This window comes from Barbatula barbatula (assembly GCF_947034865.1).
Source record: "Barbatula barbatula genome assembly, chromosome: 10".
In the NCBI taxonomy this organism is placed as follows: domain Eukaryota; kingdom Metazoa; phylum Chordata; class Actinopteri; order Cypriniformes; family Nemacheilidae; genus Barbatula; species Barbatula barbatula.
The window spans coordinates 22,281,715-22,301,218 of NC_136773.1; the positions used below are offsets into that span (position 1 = coordinate 22,281,715).

The 19,504-nt window shown below is 39.7% G+C and overlaps 2 protein-coding genes across 2 annotated transcripts in view; both read right to left on the bottom strand.

Annotated features, from left to right (window-relative positions):
* Positions 1 to 3,675, bottom strand: part of ptprq (protein tyrosine phosphatase receptor type Q) — a gene marked incomplete at its 5' end in the record, with an annotated part of 49,527 nt that extends 45,852 nt beyond the window's left edge. Inside the window, 7 exons of the mRNA XM_079466011.1 lie at positions 124 to 414; positions 1,286 to 1,466; positions 1,627 to 1,847; positions 1,967 to 2,221; positions 2,310 to 2,445; positions 2,537 to 2,647; positions 3,670 to 3,675. Of these exons, the coding sequence (XP_079322137.1) occupies positions 124 to 414; positions 1,286 to 1,466; positions 1,627 to 1,847; positions 1,967 to 2,221; positions 2,310 to 2,445; positions 2,537 to 2,647; positions 3,670 to 3,675 (1,201 nt within the window). The remainder of the gene's footprint in view (positions 1 to 123; positions 415 to 1,285; positions 1,467 to 1,626; positions 1,848 to 1,966; positions 2,222 to 2,309; positions 2,446 to 2,536; positions 2,648 to 3,669) is intronic.
* Positions 3,676 to 4,366: 691 nt separating this feature from the next.
* The window catches only part of otogl (otogelin-like), a gene marked incomplete at its 5' end in the record, with an annotated part of 30,429 nt that continues 15,291 nt past the window's right edge, over positions 4,367 to 19,504 (bottom strand). The window contains 25 exons of the mRNA XM_079466012.1: positions 4,367 to 5,385; positions 5,521 to 5,600; positions 7,051 to 7,122; positions 8,349 to 8,394; positions 8,472 to 8,591; positions 8,808 to 8,912; positions 9,611 to 9,789; positions 9,878 to 9,941; positions 10,086 to 10,126; positions 10,561 to 10,665; positions 10,757 to 10,858; positions 11,807 to 11,914; positions 12,007 to 12,111; positions 12,230 to 12,442; positions 12,533 to 12,718; positions 12,995 to 13,136; positions 14,861 to 15,078; positions 15,358 to 15,541; positions 16,286 to 16,378; positions 16,468 to 16,491; positions 16,569 to 16,711; positions 16,902 to 17,079; positions 17,898 to 18,523; positions 18,617 to 18,696; positions 18,949 to 19,066. Coding sequence (XP_079322138.1) covers positions 5,185 to 5,385; positions 5,521 to 5,600; positions 7,051 to 7,122; positions 8,349 to 8,394; positions 8,472 to 8,591; positions 8,808 to 8,912; positions 9,611 to 9,789; positions 9,878 to 9,941; positions 10,086 to 10,126; positions 10,561 to 10,665; positions 10,757 to 10,858; positions 11,807 to 11,914; positions 12,007 to 12,111; positions 12,230 to 12,442; positions 12,533 to 12,718; positions 12,995 to 13,136; positions 14,861 to 15,078; positions 15,358 to 15,541; positions 16,286 to 16,378; positions 16,468 to 16,491; positions 16,569 to 16,711; positions 16,902 to 17,079; positions 17,898 to 18,523; positions 18,617 to 18,696; positions 18,949 to 19,066 — 3,533 coding nt within the window. The 3' untranslated portion in view covers positions 4,367 to 5,184. The remainder of the gene's footprint in view (positions 5,386 to 5,520; positions 5,601 to 7,050; positions 7,123 to 8,348; positions 8,395 to 8,471; positions 8,592 to 8,807; positions 8,913 to 9,610; positions 9,790 to 9,877; positions 9,942 to 10,085; positions 10,127 to 10,560; positions 10,666 to 10,756; positions 10,859 to 11,806; positions 11,915 to 12,006; positions 12,112 to 12,229; positions 12,443 to 12,532; positions 12,719 to 12,994; positions 13,137 to 14,860; positions 15,079 to 15,357; positions 15,542 to 16,285; positions 16,379 to 16,467; positions 16,492 to 16,568; positions 16,712 to 16,901; positions 17,080 to 17,897; positions 18,524 to 18,616; positions 18,697 to 18,948; positions 19,067 to 19,504) is intronic.

The window sequence follows — 19,504 nt, forward strand, 5'->3', positions numbered from 1 at the left end:
TTATATTTATTATTTATTTAAATAACAGGAATAGTTTTGACGTAAATGTCAGAATATACATTTTTTTGGAAGGACAACTCTGTGTTTGTAGATGGTGCATCTACATGAGATAGGCCTACTCACTTGTTTGGGCGATGAGAATGGGTCCAAGCGTCTGAGACGCCCCACTAGGGTGTGTTAGACTCAAAGAGAAATGATAGACGTGTCCCGGAAACAGACCTTCAACTCTCACCCTGTCTTGAGTGTTTATAAGTGGTATCTGTGACGCGGTTTGGTCCATTAACTCCACTGAGTGCAGAATGAGCAAAGAACCATCTGTTTGTTCCAGAAGCTGAGATGTATCAGACCAGACAAACACTGCTTTGGTCTCGCTCACATTCTCCAGATACAGCTGATAATCATTGGTCTGCAATACTAACAACAGATAAGAAAGAAAAATCACAAATGAGATAGCAATATGCTTTCCTGTAGCTCAGTGGTAAGAGCATTGCGTTAACAACGCAAGGTTTTGGGTTCGATTCCAGGGGATTGCAGATACCTATGTAAAATGTATAGGAGAATGCGTCTGCCAAATGCCTAAATGTATATAATTAATAAGTTGTGTACGGACCTGGGCCTGTGTCTTTTAGCACAGCTGGCCAATAGTGGCACGGATCTGTTTTTCTCATCTGAACCAGCACTATAGAAAACACTTTAAAAAAACCAGAGCTGTTCGGGAGTTGGCCCAGTGCTGGCCCAAATGACAATACTGATCTGTGCCGGTATTGGCCTGTTGCGCCAAAAGACACCAGCCCAGGTCCGTTGTATATGACCGGCCCATTACTTTTGAATGGTCTGGGCAAGATTTTTCTCTTATCTGGGAAACCAGCAGCAAATTTACCAAACAGATCTTATCCCCCCTTTATTGCCATAGTAGGGAAAATAAAACTATGGGAGCTAATTGGGGATGGGATCTTTTTAGTTACTGACCTTCTTCTAAATATCTTCTTTTTTTTATACAGGTTTGGAACAACCTGAGGGTGAGGAAATGACTTTAATTTCGTATCCCTTTAATACCATCATACCGGACCAATTGACTATTTTGGGTTAATTTGTCTGTTTATTTCTTTTAACAAAATTGAATATGAACAACATTTATCCACTCAAGACATGTTTCTGGATCAACACCCTTTGTTGGTGCCACTTTCCTCTCATCCAACCCAGTCAATCCTAACCCAACCCCACCAATAGCAATGATATCAACAATCTTGTTGATCCAGGAAATCTCTCTCTCTCGGTTACTCACGATCAACCTGACATATGTGGGGGAGCTGCAAGTAACATGGGAAAGCAGTGAAGAAATATCCCGGTCCTGTGGCGGTCTTCTGCATCGCAAAACAACCAGTCTGATTGGCTGCAAGTGATGACGTAACATCGATAGTTAAGTTAAAGGCCGAGCCATCCGACCAGCGCCAATCACCCTCCAGCTGTGGACAGAAAAATATACTAGTGTGCTGAATGCTGTGAAATACTTGAACCAAACAGATGTTGACTCACAAAGTCAAGGTGAACACGCAGCTTAATATGTTATTTTGTTGATTCTGTATGTCAGACTATACAGACTCATGTGTAGTGTATGTGTGCTACCTCAAGGTCATTTAAAGCTGTCCACAACAGAAGAAGATGACTAAAGCGCTCCAGCACGGATGCAGTTATGGATTGAAACTCAGCATCTGTCTTTATGTTGGCCAGGTGTGCTGCCATGGCTGATCTTTCACACGCTCGCTGGGCTGCATCCCATGACAGGAATTCTAAACTCACTTTGTAACATCTCCACTCCATATCAAGCCAACCGGCTGGACACTGACCTGCATCGCATAAGATAAAGACATGAAGATCGCCCTGTCACAGAGTGAATTTAAAATATAGATTATAAATATCTATTTCATTTTTCAAGGTGTACTGCATGCGTCGGTGGAACCTGTACCTGTTTTAATGACCAACTGTAGGCTCTGTGTAACATTGATTTGGAGATGAGAGATGAATGTTGTCTTTTCCACACTGACACTGTAACAGCGTCCGGGTTGTAACCCCGTCACCCGGTGGAGCGGCTGAAACCGGGACAGAACCCAACACTGTTCATCCAAACAAACATGCAAAGCTCTTCCATCATCTGATGTCCAGTCAAACACAGCGGTTGTGGAAGACACCTTCAAACTCAGAGAGGAAGTCAGGAGAGGAACTATAAAGAGAAGAACAAAACCATGCTACTGAAACATAAGAAAGGCTGAAATGAAGAGGTGTTTGTGGAGGAACATTTGTGAAGTTACCAAGCTGGAAAGTCTTGGTGTCGAGTAGTTCTGTGTGATTGTATGACTGTAAAGTGAAGTTCAACTTCTTGGACACCTGCGGTGCTCTGAAACTCAGCATACACTCCTTCTCACACCGTGCAGTGCTGTTTAGCATCTGAGAGAGAGAGAGAGAGAGAGAGAGAGAGAGAGAGAGATGCTCGGCTGTCATGTTCATCACTTGAGGAATGTGTGTGTGGGTTACTCACCTTGTTTCCAGATGAAAGTGTGTAAAAATGAGCTGCCTGAGATGGAAACCACTGAAACATCACACGTCCGTGGACAGTGGTTGGACTTCTGCTACATGGATGACTAAAGGCCTAAAAGACAGCAAAGAAACGCTGGTGAGTGTGTTGTTAGGTTCGGGGGAAAGTTAATTTAGGATACTTAAGCCATTAAAACAAACTTGACTTCGTGCATCTTGAGACAAATCTGTGGCGTGGATATATTATTTAAGACGTGGCACTGCAAGTTTTTTTTGACGAAGACACCTTTAACAATTAAGTTAGTCTGGGACGATAAGGGTCCGAGAAACCGCCCCATGGTGAATCAGGCTTTTAAAAACAGAATTGAAATAATCGAGTGCGCATTTCCACAAATATAACGCTTGTCGTTTTAAAGGTAAGTTAACAAAATCACACACTAACCATAGCCACATACTCTGAAATTCGACATATTTCTTATAATTACTTTAAAATAAAGACTGGACTAGTGCACGTGGCCAGATTTTTCCGTATGTGTCGTGGAAAATGCTGCGTGACACATCACACAACACCGGCTGGTCATGCCTGATTGATCATCTTCTGATGCATTGCCAAATCCGCTCACTTCCAGAATTTCTTTGACATGTTTGAAAATTATATATACATAGATGTATTTATTATTCATAAATGTCCTTCATTTATTATTTAATGAACTTAAAAAATATGTACATAAGTCATTAATGTCGTGTTATACTTAATATACCCTATGCTACTGTTTAATTTATAAGATAAAATAACTTTGCACTCTCAGAACGCCATTTTGTAAATTCAGTCTTTCGTTACAGTAATTGATAGCGGAAATGCATTTGTTATTCCATTAATAAAAAAGTAATCTAAACAGAATTGAACCCTTTCAAATAACGAATAATTACCTGACAAAGGTACAGGAGTTGCCAAAACAAGCCCAAAACTTTATCCGAGGAGCTCCATCCCAGAATCCCAGAGTTCACAGAAGATACCATATCTTTACGCTAAAGCACTGCTGTCTGAGAACTGCACTGTAATAATCACCTACACTACAATAGTATAAAAATAAGTAATTGACCAAACCTCAGCAGCAGCCTAAAACACTCTCTTACCTTCATCTTAGATCAAAACTTTGGCTTAGCACAGCCTAAAATAAAAAATACCCCACATTCCTCAAGGACACACCTCCACTGCCACTCCAGATACCCATGCCAGCATCTCCGAGCTTAACAAAAACACTACAGGATGACCCTGACATGACCACACCTCCTAAAATAAGTCTGGGTTTCGTTCAGTCGGATCAATTTGTTCACTCTGCATATTTTGCTGTTTTTCGAGCCATATTTAGTCTTTTACTAATACTTTGTTGGAATGAGACAGCAGAGGCAAGTGTGGGAGGGTCAGAGGTGGAACTGCAGTAATAAATGAAAAGAATAAAACATTCCTGCAGTTCAGCACAAATATGTACATTACATGCTCCTACAAGCAACACATTATCCTCTTTATAACGCTTATGCATGATGTCAATCAATAAATGTCAGTGTTTAACATGACATCAGAAGTATTCCCTTCCTTTCTTTTAGTCTCTTTTAAATGTTTCTCTACCGGGCATTAGATGTTGGTTGAATTTATTTCTGCTGTTAAATTCTGGTTCAGCAAAATGACAAAGGGAGGATGTGAACGTCAACAACAGCTTAATTACTCGACCTGAAAGTAAAACAGGATGTCATAAAGTCATGTGTGGGCTGACTGTATTGATAAAATAACTGCTGACGTTACATTCAGGTGAACTAGACGTTACATTTTGTTCTGTGTTTCTAGAATTTTATTGATTATAACAGATTATAACTTGACTTCACGGTCAAATTATTACAAACGTTTTTTTTTAATTGTCCACAGTAAAATCTTTAAATGTAAAAAAAGTATGTTACAAAATGCTTGGCATGTCAATTTTAAAACAATTTTGCACATTGCATGTTGAAATCAACTTTTGTCCTGTAAAAAAATACAATTACAGTAACATATAACGTCATATACGTTTCTGTATATAAGGCAAGCTTTTAGACGAATGCGACGATGTTCACTTACTACAGAAAATACCGACATGCTGCATTATGGCTATAAAATGTAAATTCAAGTTTATCATGTTTCATGTGATTGTTTTGACATGGCATAGCTTTAGGAAAGCAGCCACTAAAATGAGCTCCTGTCAAAAAAATGAGCAGAGAGAGATTTGTTTCGAAAGACCTATTTAAGACTGGCTTGTTTATATCCTCCTGTTGTGGAAAGATACAAAAAGAAAATGTCTCTTGTTGAAAAAGTTTCAACGAAGCATATCATATAAAACATCTAAATATGCATCTTAAGATGAATAAATGCCATATTGGAACTACTATTGCCCATGTAATTGACATGTGAATAGTCTATTATCTAAACAATGCATTGGTTTATAACTATATTCTCTGCTAAACAGGTTAAACTGACTAACATCAGTTATAGAAGATATAAAAAAACCAACAAATACAGCCACGGTGTTAGTAGATTGCAGTTTTACAGTTACAGCATATGCAGGCAAAGCTAGTGTCTCTCTGCGACCTCAAATTTACTGCACGGTTCACACAAATGAATCAGTTCCACTGGCACGTGCAGTCCGTTGGCTCCTGGTAATAATAGTCCACCGTGGTGGCATTTCGAGTACAGTACAGCTGAATGACGCGGCTCTGAAGGCCGTTTTCACGGCAGCATTTGCAGAATCGAGCGTGACTGTTAATGTTGAAATTAAAGATGGTGGCCGATGGACATTTTCCATCACACGAGTACACAGTCACCTGAAGAGAGTAAACAAAAGAGGCGACGTCACCCATGAACAATGTATATATTGAAATACAGAACAGACCAGCATCGATGTTGCATAATAACGGAATATAAACGCATGATTATAATAGAATTAGGTTACGACTTACAGGTGCGTTACTTCTGCAGTCATCTTTTCTGATGGTGGTCCTAATGGCGACTCTCTTACAGGTCTTAGCGTCCTCTTTGCCTACATACACACACAAAAACGATGTAACTTACACATTAACATTTAAAACATACTCAGATATGTTTGCAGTGTTTCATGTCAACATTATAGTAACATTTGTTCAAAGTACAATCATTTAATGACACGTTTTATACGTAAAAACACACGCATTGTAATGTTCACTAAGAAATGTTCATAATACAAGAATATTCCCATAATGTCGCCAGCTGAGGTCTGTTTTGACAGCTGAACCAAGTAGGCTATGCACACACACATGCACGCACGCACGCACACACACACACACACACACACACAAACACACACAATTAAACACTTAAAACCACAGCGGGCTAAGTGGCTATTATCACTGCGCCTTAGGGGCTCACTCGATTGACAGGTTAGTTACCACGGTGACAACTGACCGACAATGATGGAGTGGCGCCACGGAGGACTGAACTTTTCACCCATATGAAATGAAATCGCACTTTAACATTGATGAATTCAAAAGCATTGAACTTAAGACAGAAGCTTTTGTGTAATCATTTTCTTGCTCATTATTTGCTTTGACAGTGAGATTCAGGAGGCGCAGGTCACATGGAGGTCAGGATGAAAAGATTAATCAAGGGTGTCAACAGAAAATAAATCAAGACTCTAAAGCGGTGTGTTTAAGAGGGTGGGAGGGACAGCCGATGAGGGTTTCTGGAATGCACTGATGGTCGTGCCGTATGAGAGTTGAAGCTTTTTAAGGAGCAATTTACCCCAAAATATAATAATTTACTCACGTCATGTTCTTTTAGTGGAAACTCTTAAACTACTAACACAGAGTCATCTGGGTACTGCGAGTTATCTTAAAGGGATACTACACCCAAAACTTTGTTAACTCATCCTGGAGTTGTTCCAAAACTGTATAAGTGTCTTTGTTCTGATGAACAGAAAGAAAGATATTTGGAACAATGTTAGCAACTGAGATTTTGGGGAACCATTGACTACGATAGTTTTGTTATGTTTACTTCCAAATTAAATATATACCGTATAGAAAATGACAGGATGATAGGAAAGAATGTTTTTTTTTGTTATAAATGCAATATGTCAAATCAATATTTATCATGCAATAATTCACTCATGTGGCGAAAAAACGTAAGCGGGATAATGTACATCCAGCTGGGTGGATAAACTCCTTTATCTGCGATAGAAAACCCCCTTACAGACTGTACATAATCTCTTACATACACGATGACACTGAGTAAGCAGAGATATAGTATTAGTGTGTGTGTGTGTGTGTGTGTGTACATCAACATCAGGAAGGCCATACGTTTTGTTTCACTCACATAATAAATCATTTTCGTTGGATGAAAATTGAAAAAAAAACATCTCTTGTACTGAGATGTCTAACCACGGTACAGTACTGAACGTCCACACTCACACAAATGCATCGAGATAAAGAAAAGATAACCAGTAGATGAGTGGGTACCTGTATCACAGTTAGTACTAGCAGTGGGTGTAACTGGACTAACGGAAAATGGCAACAAACCAAGTCCAGCACCTAAGAGACACACAGGAGCATGTTCACAAATTCACATGTTATCTGGAGTTTACAAACTCAGAGAACTCAGCTCGCGAAAGCCTCAAGAGCCCCGCCAAACCAATGAAGCCGCACACACGAGCCCTCATGCGTGCGCAGATGCGCACACCCACCATTGACCGTTGAAAGGAAATGAACTGCACCCAGACACATGCCAGATGTTCCTGGAAATCACCTCTGAACCCTCATATTTAGGAGTTTATTCAAAATGAATTCATGCAACATCTTTCAACACGCTTACCTTGGTTTATCAGTGATAGAAAAAGATTATTAGTGATAGACGGACAGTGATGGACGGCCAGCACATTGCGAGATTACTTTATTTGCTTGGAGGATTAGCGGAAGCGATAATTTCTGAATCTGAATTTCAAATCGTGTAAAATAACATGCAGTTAACAAATGCCGACGTTGTAAATTTAGATTTGAAATCACACTGACCCAACAAAACAGTTATTGGAATTTGGCATTTGTTGAGACAGTGACCTAAGCCAAACGTTTTACGTTTTGTTTACAATTTCTATTTATCATATCTGCTGCTGGACGCCCTGCTGTGTAGATATCCGTATTAGCATTGTCGAATAAAAAATGAACATCGTCCACCGTCGTCCACCACTTGTTTATTGAATAGTAATGATTCCGTTTCACCTTAATCTGTTTGTACATCAAGCTTTGACACAAGACGGTTCAACCACAAATATCACAGCAATCCCATAGCACCAAATCCAACCGACACCAAGTTACACGCAAGACAGACAGGAAGTTAATGCCGCCCAGAGACAGTGGAACCATACAGCAAACTGGCCTTTCATTTGGCCTTTAAAAACAGATTGTGTCAAACGTATTTGTGAGACACGGCAAGAATACATTTCTCCATAAATTGTGCCATTCTCGAGGAACTGTCAAATTGGCTTTCATTGACAGTTCACACATGAATGGTTTCATACAGAAAATTGTTCGGCTTGTGTTTTATTGAATAGGGATATTAGGACAAGGAACAGGGAAATATATACAATATAAAAGAAGGTACAGCAGAAGGCCATTTATTTCGTCCAGGACAACAGTGAGAATCTAACCACAGATGCCACCAGTAAAGCCCAGCGCTGCCCCTCCGTCATGCTGTTCCAAACAGACCCCAGCGTTCCCAGAAAGCCCAACCACACACACACACACACACACACAAAACTTACACGTCTTGCAGCAGCCGTCCACATACGTCTGGACGATACCTCCATTCTGAAAGAGACAGAGCAAAGATTAGAACAAAAACTATACAACAACTTCGCATGACAACCAGAAGATAGGAAGCAGACCTGATTACACTCGGTGTCGTTGAACGGAGGGCAGACGACTCCAGACGCCAGAACAACAGCACCCAGTGCAGTCTCTAGACAGTCAAAGCGTGTGCAGTTAGCCACCCATGAGCTGCCTGCCTGGAAATCACACACACGCGTCATGTTTGTTAAAGTTGCCTTTAAGTACCACGTGAATACATGTAACAGTATTTATTTAGAAAATCTCGTCAATGATGGGAATGAGTTAATAGCGCCTTCGGCGAGGTCAGTCGCTAGTGGCCATCGACTTTACTTACAAGTCTGTGAAATGAAATAGCTTGATAAAAATCTGAATGGGTGTATGTGTTAGAATACCATGAATACTTCTGTGGTTCCGTTTTCACTGGGATACGAGCATGAGATGTTTTTGCAGGACCCGCAGCAGATGTGTGGGTCAGAGGAGGGAACGTAAATCTGGTGCTACAGTCAAATATAATTCAATTATTTACAAGGTCATGAAAAATGCTAGTTGTGTTGAGATATGTACATAAACAGCCGTGGAAAAAATGAAGAGACCTTAACAAATGTTATTTCAATCATCATTTCTCAGTGACATTAAGTTATCCGACTGCAATGTGAAAGACTTGCATGACAAGACACAAAAATCCAGTGCATCACATAAAACAACTATTTTTGGACTTTTCCTAAACACATTATTAATACAATATTAGTGTTGTGTTGCTTAAAAGTGAATCTGAACTTGATTTCTTTGCAATATTTGAGGTCGGAAAAAGAGCATCTTTTCTGTTATTTTCACTTTGCATTTTCTGCAAATAAATGCAAATAGTGCAAATAATACTTTTATTCGACATTTGGGAGAAATATTGTTAGTAGTTCAAAGAATAAAACAAAAATAATAATTTTACCAAAACACTTACCTATAAATAGTTAATAGAGAAAAACTAAAAATGGTCTCTTAATGTTTTCCAGAGCTGTATATATAGTATGTGAAGTTCATGGCCGAATTCATTTTCTTCAGTTTCTTCCTTGTTTTTATTTTAATTGTACAGCACTATGGTCAACTTCTGCTGTGTTTATTGGTGCTTAATACAAATGCACTACAATACAATACAATACAAAGCATAGTCTCCCTGTGTTAGGTTGATCACGTGACTTACAGGTTCACATTTCTCTGAACAGTTGGCAGTGGTGACCTCCATGGCGTAGAATCCGGTGCCGGGATCTTTATGTGTTAGACAGTGAACGGTGTAACAGAGCTCCCTCTCAAAATACTGCACCATGGACTGACCCGGGTTCAACACTGTCGCGCCCTCAAACAGACACACCTCGGCCTTCTCTACACACACACACACGTACAGTACACACTTGTGTACGTAATCATTTGAATGAAATAAAATGTGTGTCCGTTTGTACGGAAGTCTTACTGCAGGAATAAAGGGGACATCCACACGGGCCGCCCTGACCTGCCTCCTCCACTCTCACCTCTCCCTTAAACACACAGAGATCAAGGGTCAAAGGTCAGCTCCCATATTAACTACTGACATCACAGGAAACCGGAAAATTTGTAGGTTTCCTGTGGCAAAGATGCGGCATGCATGCAAATAAAAATGCACTGTAAATTAAAATACCTACCACAGTGCAGACAGGGGGTGTGATACTATGACACTGACATTCTGCAAAAATAAACAGGGTTTTTTAATGTTGTGAGCTGAGACTTGTGAACACTTACGAATGAGTGGTATTGATATTATGGTATTTTAATATATATATATAACCTGGTATTATAAACCATATTCAAGTATCAAGATATTTGTATTGTACTCTTTTGTATTACATTTATCAAATAGATTTTCAAATGCATGTTTTGATAGCGTGTGTGTGTGTGTGTGTGTGTTTGTATTTAATTGTGGCTGTATTGAGAGACAAAACTGCAGGAAAAAATGTCTATTGTGGGAAAAAAACGATTAAATAACTGATTCCAAATATACTGCACTGTATTAAAGTGTGGTTTCGGACAAAGCTCTTGACTTCATTCAATTCTAAATGATGTTTTATGTAGATAAAATGTATAAATAGTTCATTTAAACAGAACAGTGTGTGCGGGTACCGCAGTGGGACTCTGGACAGCAGCTCTCTGGCACGGGTCTCTTGAGCATCACAGCTCCAGTAGCGCAACTCACGCTGGACTCAGGACACAAACTTATGTCACAAACTGAAAGATCAACACACACCGCTTCAATGTCTTATTATGACCGGCTCATAATGACTCACAACTGACTGCGTTTGTACTGCATGTTACATACCACAGTGATACTCTGGACAGCAGTGATTGGTTGTGTTTATATCCACAGCCAGTATCTCTCCAGTCAAACACACTGGAATAGGTTCTATACAGGATTCACATACTGCAAAACATACAAATCATTGATCTACTTGCTGGAGTGAGAATTAAGAAGCTATGAGAGCAACTGCATAACCGTGATTATGTCAATAATGTGTTTCTCGGCCTGAATTACTATTAATATATTATAAATGCATATTATATTGTATATAACACATAAAATGTGTTTACATATTTACATGTTGTTTATTTGTTTATTGATAATATATTCTTTAAAATATGGTAAGTAAAAAACATAATTAGAAATGTTGCATTAGCAATAAACTGAAAAGTTAAGTTTAGGCACTAAAATCAATCTGTGTAGTAATATAAAAAACTCAAATCACAATGAAAAGATTTTCAATTTTCGATTCAAAATAATAACAATAAAACTGAAATTTCAGCAAATTACTATAGTGATAGTTATCCTCCCGTAGTAGGAAAAAACACTTTATCATTTTCTCTTGTTCTGTTGAACACAAAAGAAGATATTTTGAAAGATGTAGGACAGCAAACAGTTCTTGGGCACTTTTGACTGCCATTGTCATTTTGTCTACTATGATAGTCAATGTCTGTCTAGTTATAAACATTCTTCCAAATATATTTGTGTTCATCAGAACAAAGACATTTATACACATTTGGAACAACTCGAAGGCCAGTAAATGATGACAGTATTTACATTCTTGGGTGAACTATACCTTTAATTAATAAATTTTAATTTCATTTTTCTTATTTCTTCACTGTTTTATCAAATGGATATTTTTAATTTCTTCTATGTAAAGCACTTTGAATTACCATTGTGTATGAAATGTGCTATACAAATAAACTTGCCTTTGCCTTGCCTTTAATTCTGTAAAGCGTACTTAATGTCCATCAGTGTGTGTATATCGACTGTTGTTTACCAGCTCTGAACAAGTCTAGTCCATAAGATTGTATCTATTTGAAAGTATGGTAAAGTGTATAATGTTAGTACCACAGAGGTAACTGTAGCAGCAGCTGCGTTCTCCTCTGACCTCGACCAGAAACTGATCTTCTCTGCAGAGCGGAGCCGGGACACTTGGGCACGACAGCGGATCACACTCTGACAGACCAATCAGAACACTCCATCTTATATACCGAACATATTAACAGCCATCACGGTCAAGATTGCATGAACATGTATGTCTCTCTCACCACATCTATATTCAGGACAGCATGAAATAGCGCTGTAACCGATCACCAACTTGTTTCCGTTCTCACAACTGGGCACCTCACTTTGACAGATGGTTAGGTTGCATTCTGCACAAAAAGACATCGAATTAAACTTGGATGCAAAACCGGCCAATACTGGCATCTTCATACACCTGAAAAAGTGAATTATGTGTAATATGTGAATTGGATTTTAGTTATTATATACCACAGATCTTCTTTGGGCAGCATACTCCTTCCTCCAGCACATCGACTGCATACTCTCCCTCTCTCTCACACAGCGGCGCGGGTTCATAACTGCACTCGGGTTCCACAGGCACCACGCTGCCGTTCTCCAGACATGTGAACAAGCAGCAGCCGCGCAGAGATCCGTTCCACACCTCTCCAGGAGCCCGCGGAGAACCGTCATTATCCGTACAAACTGATCACAGGTGAATGACATTAACAGACACGTGTCAACAGCAGTTTGTTTAATAGGCTTCGTGAATGCAAAGGTTCTCGCCGTTCTCACCGCATTGGTCCTCGGTGACACAGAAGGCGGAGTCTGCGCGGTGCAGGATGGTAGCACTTTTACAAACACACTCTTCTCGGATGGACAGGCAGGTGCTTTCCTCGTAGTAATCGCGGTTCTGACACGTCCGGGTCTTGCATGTGTTCACACACGGTTGATATTCCTTCCCGGGAGGACATTTGAGCGCTACAACACACAACAACGAAAACTTCGTGAGGTGCGTTATGAGATTGTATTTACTGTAAGCTCATCCATTTAAAACGCATTCATCTTCAATTCAAAATTTAGCTACGCAAGCACATACGACATTTGTCTACAAAATTTATTTCAAACATTTAAGCTTTGAAGATCGACTGAAGTGGCTTAAAATGCACACCGAGGCAAAACTTTAGATTTTATGGTGTCAAAGAGAAGCGTCATTGAGACGTTTGACTGGTGTTGTCAGTATCTAAACACACTCACGGCAGAAACCGCTTGTTCTCCAACTGAAGCAGATCTGATGTGTGTAACAAATGGCCACATAAGCAGCCAGAAAATCACACTCATGTTCTTTATAATGAAGATCACCGGCCCAGATCTTATCACAGAAGTTCTCCGGAGAAACCTGCGGAAAACAACAGAAAAAACCCATATAAAAATGCACAATTTACTTTAATAGTGTGTGTGTACATATTTTCTGTACATTACAATAAAACATATCATTTTGTCAACTTAAAACCAAGTTGTGTTTTCTCTCCATTACAAACAACCGAACCCTGCATAAAAACAAAAGAAAATGTAATGGACTCAATGGGAATTTGACTGGTTTTAATGGACACTATTTAAGTGTCTACTGGTATGTGATGGATTCTATTGGTGGGATGCTATATCTGGCAGATGGGTCCATTAAATCCTATTGAAATAATGCTCAAAACGCACTACAACAAAATGAATATATAATTATTTTAATGGAAGCAATTCACAATGGTTTTAAAGGGATTTGCATTGTTTTTAATGTAAACTGTAACGGTATCTACTGGTATGTGATGGATTCTATTGGTGTGATGTTCAATCCTACTGGGATAGTGCCCAAAACACACTACAAAAATGAATTTTGTAACGGTTTTAATGGAAAAAGCTTATGGTTCATAATGGTATTTTAATTGAATTGAATTTCTGTGATGGTTCCTATAGTTATTTTTCGGCAGAGTTGTACAACGGTTCATATTGTGATGGTTTAATCCGGGGCTAGTCAACTGGTGGCCCGCTAGCCAAATGCTGCCCGCCAATCATCTTAGCCTGAGATGTCCTGAGATGCCACATCTTTGAAAGTCCATTACGCTGGTACTTTCAATACAAAAGTAATTCCGGCTGCTCATAATGATACTGTATATTGACGTCGTATAAAGCGATTTGATTGGTGTGTCCAAGAAACTTAAAGGGGTCATATGGCACTAATACGTGTTTTTCCCACGTTGCCCATGCATTTTTTTATTAGACACGTAAAATTGCAAAAATCTAAGTATCAGGACAAAAGAAGCATTCTATCTAAAAGCGAATGCTCACCCCCACCTGTCTAAAACGCCTCGTGTAACCACACCCCACCACATATCTACATCAGTTCATGGTATGATTTGACTAAGACCGCCCAAAGGTGGGCGTACCTGTCAGTACAATTGAAGAGGAACCTGACTCCAAATATGGTTGGGATCATATTTGTATATCCCATATATCCCAGATATACTGGGTATTTCCGTATAAGCGATAATAGCATTTAGTTTCTTGCACAGATCAATTGATTCGCTTTAAAAGACGTCCGTTTAGCATCAGAAGGGGCAGGGATTACTTTTGTGTTGAATGTATTAGCGTTTTTAACTTTCATTCATTCAACTAAATATCTTTATTAATACCCTATCTACTTGAAAAAACAATGGCGCCCAGATCTTGAATGTACTTTGGGACTGGGGGTGAGTAAATTAACAGCAATTTAATTTGCGTGTAAACTAGTGCATTAAGGAATATAAAAGATAGATTATTTGAAAATCCTTTAACTTAAATATCATGAAACTGTGATCAATATTTGTGTGCATGTTTTAATACATGACCTATAAGAAACAGCAACACAAATCTGTATAAAATGAACAAAATGCTATAAACAACAGAAATACAATATAACTAAATCAAAAAACTGGCCCGCATTATATTTATATTTTTGGAAATCTGGCCCTTAGAGAGAAATGTTGGTTTAATCTGACCATAGTGGACGTTAAAGGCAAATATTGTATTAATATGACCTCTGAACATCATATTTGGCCACTATTGTATGTGTACATTTGGTGTGTGTAGTACCTTGTGGTGACATCTAGAGAAAGGTGTCTGGTTGAGCATGGTAAAACATTTGGAGCAGTTGCCTGTAGTGCAGTTGTCTCCCACTCTGCGGAAGTAATCCGTGTCCTCTGACGTATCCACCATCCATCCGTGGAGAAATAAGGGAATGTCTTCCACATCCCGCACCACGGTTCCGTTGGGTAGCCGCAGGTCATCGGCCGGATTACCGTTACAACAACCTGAGACAGCAAACATTCGCTGATAATCAAAGTGATTTTAATAATGAAACATACCACACATGCTTACAAGGTGTTCATACCACATGATGTGACATTCAGAATCTACAAAGAAAATTTTATTGGCTAACATTGTGTATATTATTATATCAAAAGAAAGTTTTTCATAAGCATCGCGTGGACTGATGAATTAAACAAAGACGATCAGAAACGTTTAAAATGAAAAACTATGATTTCAGATGGTCTAGGTAAAACGATGTTGTGATCCAAACACAAACTGACCGCAGAGTCCTCTGGTGGAGGTGTTATCAGGTTTTGTGTACTGAAGGACCATGATACCAGTGCTATGGTACCACTGGATGCTAATCCCACCGGGAGTGTTGATGATGTACATTGTCCCGGTGTCATCAATATGGAGGTTCTGTCTGGTGAAAGGCAAGCGGGCCATAATCTGATTCACTGAGACCTGCGTTAGATCAAACAACCATCACATATCAACACGTCACATCTCATACAGCGCTTACTGACAAAAATTTTTTGGGTTTCATTGAACAATTTACTTTTGCAAACAACTGATGTTAACCAAGGTTATTATAGTTTGGAAATCAAATAAAATATTGGGCTAAACATTATTTTAAAATAAACTGACATGGGATATAAAAGGCACTCAAATGTTTAACTTAAAATAATTAAAAACTAAACTAAAACTGAAATGAAAATAGATTTAACTTAATATAAACATTAAAATAAACAAAACTAATAAAATGACAAACTAATCTAAACTGATTAAACTATTAATATATTATTATTATCTACTATAAAACTGAAAACTATAATGACTGCATGGAAAAGGTCGAGTGTTTCATTTTTTTGCCGGATCTATTGACAGAAATGCAACATAATATACATAACTATATCATCAGAGGTGTCTAAAGACCTTACATAATAAAGCGTTATGTTTTTATTCTCTCAAAACGAGAGAGTTTCTATCTACATAAACCGTGGAATCTACCATGTTGTTTCTACAGTAGCCCTAAACGGACAAACTGATCTACAGAGCACGTTTCATAAATCTACTTCGACAAAGAATCCAAAACGTGACGACATCTTAGTTCTGTGTCAGCCACCGTAGAGCTTCGAAAGGGAGGAGTGGAGTGAGATGCCGCTAAATTTCATCACAGGACCTTTAACAAGTGCTGAAATGTGTTACCCTGCGATCCAGACGGTTGACCATGATTCTGTATGAATGAGTGGTGATGTTCAGTTTCTTGAAACACAGACCGGAGGTTCCACCCGAGGGAGTCTAACAAGACAGAAAATGAGTTTGTGATGCTTGCTGAATGGAATAACGTTTTTCAAAAACACCATAAAAAAAGCCAAAGACGCACTTACCGGCCGTCTGATGTAGTTCACACTCTGCAAACAAAGAATAAAGAGTGAAAAAGAGAAGATGAGGTATGTTCCTGCGTATTTTAATGTTAGCGTGTGTTTACCTCACTTGTGGGGCATTTCTCAATGTGTCCTACTATTTTCTCTCGAGGCAAATGGACCAGAATATAAGAGCCGATGTCATACAGGGCCACATTATTCCCATCAAATGTAATCACGCGCAGATCAGAGATGATAGAGCAGCGACCTGATAACACACACGTTAAAAACAAACATCAATAACAAACATTCTTTATAAATTCATGTCTGCGGTTGTATATTCCAAATGTTCACAGTCCACGGTTTAAGAGCATTTTATTTTTCGCCAAACTGTTGCACTCAAACATAAATATTCTTTCATCATTTTTGAGAATTTGTGATGCGTGTGTGGTTCTTACATGGGCACTGCCAGAGCGGACAGCAGGGGTCTGTGTTGGTCTGGATGGGTGTGCCCAGCAGGTTACACTGGGGTTGGCTGATGTCGTATCTGCAGTGTTGAGAGGAATTGTGCAGCATCAGCTGTCCATTAAAGCAGATGTACTCGCTGCACTCGTCCACACGCAACGAATACGGAGGCTGTGAGAGAAAACATGATCATCATGATAGCATCCGTGACGCACATTCTGATAGGAGCCATGATGGATGTGTTCATCTACTACCTTATCAATTGACGCCTGTGGTCTGTTACTGGATATTACAAGAAATAAACCAACATGTTTACTGTGCCTCAACACATGACGCTCATCTCCAAACATCCTGGCAAGGGGACAGTAATGACTTCAAATAGGGAGTTACAGTATGTGTGATTGACAGATAGAGGCGTCCCTGGATTGAGGTTTAATTTTGGGGCTGTGTTTGTGTGCATGTGTGTCTGAGAGATATCCAGGTCAGGGAGGTGAACTGGAAGACAACATGTCATCACTCATATCTTGTAGGAGTTAAATCAACAGTTACTGAGAGGCAAAACACATCTCTCTTGGAAAGAACACACACTAAGCATTCAGTAGGAGTTGTGAGGAATTTAACTATTCCATCGATTCTGGTTCCTACATATTACATCATTTGAATTACTTTAAAAGCTGCGTTCTGTAAATTCCCAATGATAAAGGAGCGGTTTCCTCCAAAATGATTCGGTCATCATTTACTCACCATCTTAACATTTCGGTATGGCTTTCTTTCTTCTGCGCAACACAAAAGATGATATTTTGGAGAACGTTGGTGACAGAAAACTGTTGGTCCCCATTGACTTTGGCATTGGTGTTCATACAATAGATGTGAACGGGAACCATCGAAAGAGAGCCATACAGGTTTGAAATGACAAAAGGGTAAGTAAATGATGAAAGAAATTTCCTTTAGTGGCGAACTACTCCTTTAACACCCAAACACTCTCTCACCGTGCAGGGTCCTGTGGGTAGTACGAATGGAGGACGACTCGTTCCTGAAGAGGTTGACCGAATCGGTTCAGAGGTTGTTGATGGTTCTTCCGTTGTTGTCGTGGAGACGGATGTTGTCTCTGTGGTGATGGCTGTCGAGGTCGGTTCTGTTGTGGTCTCGGTTGTGATGACGACGTTGGTTGTAAAAGGAACGATGGTGGTCGGAGGGGTCGTCTCTGGTTTTGTTGTCAGTACCTCCGTGGTTGATGTGGTCACAATCGGAGTTGTAGGTGCTGTAGTGGGCGTGGTGGTTTTGGTGGTGGGCGGGGCTGTAGTGATCAAAGGCTGTTCTGTAGTTGTTGGAGAGGGAGTGGTGGGAGTTGCAGTGGGTGTGGTTGTAGCCAGCGTGGGTGTCGTTGGTGGTAATGTGAGTGTGGTTGGACTGACAATCAAATCCGTCTCCAAAGGTGTAGTCATGACTGTAGTACTGGCCGTGGTGCTCGGAGCGGTACTGGGTGTTTCTGTTGTGGTGGAAGGGGTTGTTGTGGTTGTAGTCGTCGGTGTGGAAATGGAAGTGGGTGCCGCTGTGGTTCTGTTCGATCGGGTCACATACATGTACGGTGTCGGTGTTGGAAACAAAATCACACCTGCGGAAACAAACCTTTTATAGCCAGCACATATGCGAAGATGAATCGAACCATGTGACTTTATGATGGCGAGGAAGATGGCATCAGACATACAGTCTTCTTGGTAGACACATCGTCTGGTCACCTCATCCAGCAGCATCGGCTTGGGACAGCGTGGAAAACATCCTTCAACCCTACACACGCAACACACACACCAAAAGAAGTCACCTTCACAATATAGGGCCGTTGATTCATGGTTTCTAAACTTTTTAGATTATTGTTTTAGTGCTTTGTTAGTGTGTCCTGAGTGTTTTATACAGACCTACAGTAAGCCAGAAGAGACCAGCCACAAGTTTCTATGATAATCTGATGTCGAGATATAGCCTGATATAGTAGAGATATAGTATAATGTGTATTATGATTAATATAAACATGTGTAATCTTACGGAGGTAAGAACTGGCAGCGTGTGGCATCAGGGTCATTGCATGTTTTTACACACGGACTGGCACACGCGTGATATTTCCACTCGCACATCAAGCGGTAGGGAATGACAAAACTGCTCTCTAAAATGCACAAAAACACACAGAGTATATTTTAGAAACGAATGAGGTATTTGTGAGGTATAGTATTTTTTATTTATTTATTTACATTCCCGTGAACTGGAAGTTGCGAACGTTTTTACGTCTGTGTACTGACGCATTTTGAATGAGAAAAAACTGTGGGCGTGACTTGTTTTTTCACCTCGAATTGATTGGATGTATATAAACATCCCTTGCATTTTGAAATGGAGCTGGGAGCAGACTGACAGTTGAAGGGGAGGAGTTATCGGATGCTCCGCCCAAGCCATCTCACTTACGTCATTTGAGATAGATAGTCACTAGAGGGCGGAAGTGCATTTATTTTTATTTTGAGGGCACATGAATGAAAAAGAATGACCCACGTTTGTGAGCTATTTACAATGAACGTGGCAATATTTAATGAAAAAATAGGAATTGTCATTT